Below are 4,694 nucleotides of genomic sequence, written 5' to 3'. Positions count from 1 at the left end.
TCCATATCCACGCGCTTCATCATCAGATCCCGAAACGTAGCCCTCATCCCCTAGCAGAAGTTTCTCATCCCCTTCCAGCACCTGCTCCAGCTGAGCACCAGCACCAGCAGGGGTCACCTATCAGTCCAGCTATCAGTCTGCCTATCAGTCACGAGAGCTCATCGGCTCTTCCACACAAGTTTTCAGTGTTTGACCTCCAGGTCTGCTCCAGACCCCCCAGCCATCGTTGCTTCTTATTCCTTGCCCCCTCCGGCTCGGTCCAATCCCGACGGTCACCAATCCGGACCGGCGGATCCCCGGAGCCTCCCGGGCGGCCGTGAAAGTTTACTGGCCGCTGTGATTCCCAGATGCTGGTGCTTGTGACGGTCATTTGACTGGTAGGGAGGGTAAACGATTTACATACTAGACATCATTGCTACGATCAGCGTCAATCATCTATAGGCTGTGACTGAGTGAAGCCGATCCTCCAGAAGCTTGGCGGCGTCTTAGGGGGAGAAAACTGATACCGATGACGGGAAAACTGCTGGCAGAGATGTTGCTTGGGCATGTCATATGATCCTTCAGACACCTGGACAGAAAGACATTCCGGTAAGGGTGAAGAAAACGAGCAACAAAAAGGATCCTCGAACCTTTCCAAAGAACTTGTCGCAGCAGTCGCATGTGAAACCTCTGAGGTCAGCTCGTTCCGCCTTCTTCCGAGTGACACAGTTGACTAGAACAGCTGGCTTGCCTCTGCTGCTGCCTTCACTCCTTGTCTTCTCCTCCAGCTCAGGATGTTGCTGATACCGAGAGTTCTTACTGCCCTCCCGATCAACGGTTCTGCACTTGTACACCACACCTCCACTCTTTGCTGGGCTGACTTTACCATCAGGCTGGTCTTGCAGGTCCCAAGTCTTTCTCTTCTTGTCATGATGGGGAGCACTGGCAGCTTCTTGTGCTTTAGCTGACTCCTGATGCGCTTGTCCTTGAGAGATTTGTACCTGGCGATTGTCCGAGTCTGCCTCATCCATGAAGGAATCATGATCTTCATCTCGGATGCGAGGAGAGGCACTCGGCTCCATTCCGCCATGCGTGAAGGACACACAGCTTTCTTGACCAACATCTTCCTCTACATCGTTGGTCACCTCTGCACATTTTGACTTCTCATTCCGCCTGATGAGTATAGGAGAGTTCTGTGAAGGGTTGTAGTCGACTTCTGGGGGAGTTTCGGCAACAACTATCTCAGCATTACTTTGAGCCTCTGCTGCTCTGTCTGCATCAGCCTCTGCAGCCTGTGAGGAGCGGAGCAACTCTTCATGCTGATCGACCGACGAGCCAATATTCTCTTGTGAATGAGCTGCTGCTGCTGCTGCTGCTACTGCTGTTGTTGTTGCTGCTGCCCCCGCAGGCCTAGAGGGTTGCTTGCCTTCAAAGTCCAGACTTCTCCTGAGTCGCAAGGATTTCTTCTTTTTGGCTGAATTGTTTGACGACGCAGAGGACTTGTCCGCAGCTGGACTTCGTGTAGGTGAAGTGAAAAGAGTCCCTCCATGCTGAACGTCTGCACTAGCCGTTTCCCCCCTCCTTTCCATGGTGCTTGGCTGAGGCTTCTGGAATGCACTTGTTTCCACTTGTTTCGAAGCGTCATTGGCAGCTTTCTGTAATTCATCGCAGTTCTTCTCGATGTCCGCTACCTCTCCCCTGCTCAGGAGTCTTGTCTTGCTCTTGGAGATGGAGCTCTTCACCGCCTTCATCTGTTCTTTGATCGAGTGGTACTGATTCAGGATGGACTTCCACTTTGCATTCATGTTCTCCATGTCATCCTGATACTTACGAATCAAGTCGTCCTTCTCTCCTACCTGCATCCGCAGGCTCGTGTTCTCATCCACAAGGTTCTTTATCCGTGCCAGATATTTAGATTCACTCTTCTGCAGCTGGATGACCTGCTGTTGGTACTTCTTCACGTTCTCTTCCTTTGCTTTCCCCTCAGTTTCAAGACTTTGAATCAACACAAGAAATGATTTCACATTCTCGTCAATTTGCTTCGCCACAGAGCTCACGCTCTGCAACGCCTGTGACATTCTTGACGCTGTCCCTACTTGCACATCTAGGTAAGAGAGGATTAGTTGTCGAGAACAGGAGAGCTTCTACAGGGATGTCCATTGAATTTTACTCTAAGTTTGCATCAGCGGCTGCGGCTGCATGCCATGCTTACATTTTGCTTGCTGCAGACAGCAGCAGTAGCTTGCTTTGTTTTCACTGATATCTCCTATTGATGCTTACAATCAGCATGCTATCTGCTGCTGTTCCCTCCTCCTCCTCCTCCTCCTCCACCACCACCACCACCACCACCTCCTCCTCCTCCTCCTCCTCCTCCTCCCTCCCCCTCTCCCTCCTTCTCACCTCAAAGCCCGCGCATTCGCTCTTTCTGAGAACCACCCCACCATGTCCTACCCCCCCTAGATTCCACCCACCGGGTCCTTTTTACTCCTTGGTTACGCCTGTCCTTGTACACCCCCTACCTCGACCTGAAAAAATACCCTACTTCCTGTACCCCCACCCCAATGACCCTCATCCAAGTAGCACCACCCTACCCCATCTCTGGTCTACCGGCTCCTTGGTTCCACTTGTTTGGGGTTTTTGGGGAATTTGATGTTGGGGAGAGCAGAATATTAGGGGGTAGGGGTGGGTGAATTTGAAGGGGGTAGTGACCAGGTAGGGGTCAATATAGTGACAAATGAGGGTAGGGTCAGGGGTACTCAGAATATTTCTGGGGTGGGGGTAGTGTTGGGGGAAGAGGTGGGGGAGGTAGTGTTTGGTGGGGGGGGAATGAGGAAAATGTTGCGAAGGGAAGGAGGAAGAGGAGGGAGGAGGAGGCGATGGAAGAAACGAAGAAGAAGATGGTAGAGAGAGAGGAGGACAGAGAATCAAGTCAAGAGACGAGAAGACGAGAAATGAAGTGATATAGATAGAGCCAATCGGAAGAAAACTCAAAGGACCGCAAAAGCTCGGAATACTCAATTTGAATGTTTGGTCGAGATCAGGAGTTATGAAATAGTTACAATGCAGTGATTTAGTTTCGTATCTTCATAATGAAAGAAATTATTCGCTGATAGGGAAACGAAGGGACAGGAACACAGATCTTGTGCTCGACGACTTTCGTTTCCTGTACCGAGTAGTGATCGTTGAAAAGTGTTAAAGCTCTGACAAGTGAGGAGCAGAATGGAGCACCAGTGCGACACCATGGTTTCCAACATCAACACATCTCTCCTCGGAGGCTCCTCGAGCAGGGAGTGGCACAACGGAGGCGACCTCCTAGCATGCCCGGAATCCCCTGAGCAAGGGTCCCGACGAAGCTCCTTGTGGCGTCTGACAGCACGGAGAGCCTTCGATGCGAGGATGCAAGGACCCGTCGAGTCTCGTACACTTGCGGTACCTCCTCCTCCTCTCCTCTCTACGGGTCTCATCCTCGCGCCTCTCCCGTGCTTCCTCCTCGCTTCCCCTTACCTTCCAACCCGCACCCCCCGTCTACCCCCTCCCCTCTCTCTTCCTCCTTACTCTCCACCCTCTCCTCCTCCTCCTCCTCGACTCCTCGCTCATCCATCGCTGAGTCTCTCCTGCAGGATCTTGGTTACCTTCCCACACAGGCCGACGGCTCCTCCTTCGCATGCACTGAACCCTTTGCCATTCTCAAGGCTGACGCATGCAGCGCTATCAGGAGCGAGGTACCAGCCTCCTGCTCCTGCTCCTGCTCCTGCTCCTGCTCCTGCTCCTGCTCCTGCTCCTGCTCCTGCTCCTGCTCCTGCTCCTGCTCCTGCTCCTGCTCCTGCTCTGCTCCTGCCCCTGCCCCTGCCCCTGCCCCTGCCCCTGCTCCTGCTTGTTCTGATGCTGCTGCTGCTGCTACTGCTGCTGCTGCTCCCCTTCTCCTCGTCTTCCTCGTGCTGCTCCCCTTCTCCTGCTGCTCCTGCTCCCTCCAGCTCCATGGGCTGACAGGGCAGAGCAGATTCTGCTACAGACGCACTACGATCAGACGGGAACGGCTCCCCGTGACCTGCGATCCCTCAACGACTTGTGGAAGTCAGAGACCTTTAGCAACCTCATCAACCGAGTCATCGATGTACTCGCCCTCCTCTCTCCTCTTCTCTCCTCTCCTGTCTCGCCCTGATCCCTCTGCTCTGTTTCGTGGGTTTCTTGCCTTTTGTCATCCCCGACACTGTTTAACCTCTCTGCTTTCCCCCCTCTCCTCTTGTCCGCTCCTCCTCTTCCTCCTATTTCGCTTCCTCCCCTCCTCCCCTCCTCCCCTCCTCTTCCTCCTACTTCACTTCCTACCCCAGCTCTCCTCTCGCTCACTTGTCTCTCAGATCCCTGTCGTGGTGCATGAGATGTCGGGCATGTCAACACACTGGGCGAGGATCTCCTCGGGCTGCTCTGACTCGCCATCCTGGACCATGGACACTGCAAAATTCGCCTGCCTCATCGTCCTCAACAAGCCGTCGGATGACTCCTCCTCCTCTCCCTCCTCCTCCTCCTCCTCCTCCTCCTCCTCCTCCTCCTCGCATCCTGTTGAGCTTCACCTACTCCGAGCCGACGGCAGCACGGAGCACCTCAGGTTCCCCCCAGCAGCGAGGGCTTCGGCGTGATCCTGCATGGCTCGCGCGTCCCCTACAGGATCTGCTCCTCACATGAGTGCACGACTATCAACATACAGCTGGACCCTG

The 4,694-nt window shown here is 54.0% G+C and overlaps 2 protein-coding genes across 2 annotated transcripts in view; both read right to left on the bottom strand.

Annotated features, from left to right (window-relative positions):
* Nucleotides 1–427: 427 nt before the first annotated feature.
* Nucleotides 428–2,057, bottom strand: GUITHDRAFT_148249 (hypothetical protein; the record flags this gene model as incomplete). The annotated part of the gene is made up of 3 exons (XM_005819887.1): nt 428–568; nt 630–1,271; nt 1,608–2,057. 3 exons carry the CDS (start codon nt 2,055–2,057, stop codon nt 428–430), a joined length of 1,233 nt encoding a protein of 410 aa, XP_005819944.1.
* Nucleotides 2,058–4,333: 2,276 nt separating this feature from the next.
* The window catches only part of NSFA (N-ethylmaleimide-sensitive factor A), a gene marked incomplete at both ends in the record, with an annotated part of 2,836 nt that continues 2,475 nt past the window's right edge, over nt 4,334–4,694 (bottom strand). Inside the window, one exon of the mRNA XM_005819902.1 lies at nt 4,334–4,444. Coding sequence (XP_005819959.1) covers nt 4,334–4,444 — 111 coding nt within the window. The remainder of the gene's footprint in view (nt 4,445–4,694) is intronic.

Source organism: Guillardia theta (genome assembly GCF_000315625.1).
Source record: "Guillardia theta CCMP2712 unplaced genomic scaffold GUITHscaffold_200, whole genome shotgun sequence".
NCBI lineage: Eukaryota > Cryptophyceae > Pyrenomonadales > Geminigeraceae > Guillardia > Guillardia theta.
Note: the sequence above shows the minus strand (reverse complement) of the source record. Positions and strands in the feature narration are given on the sequence as shown.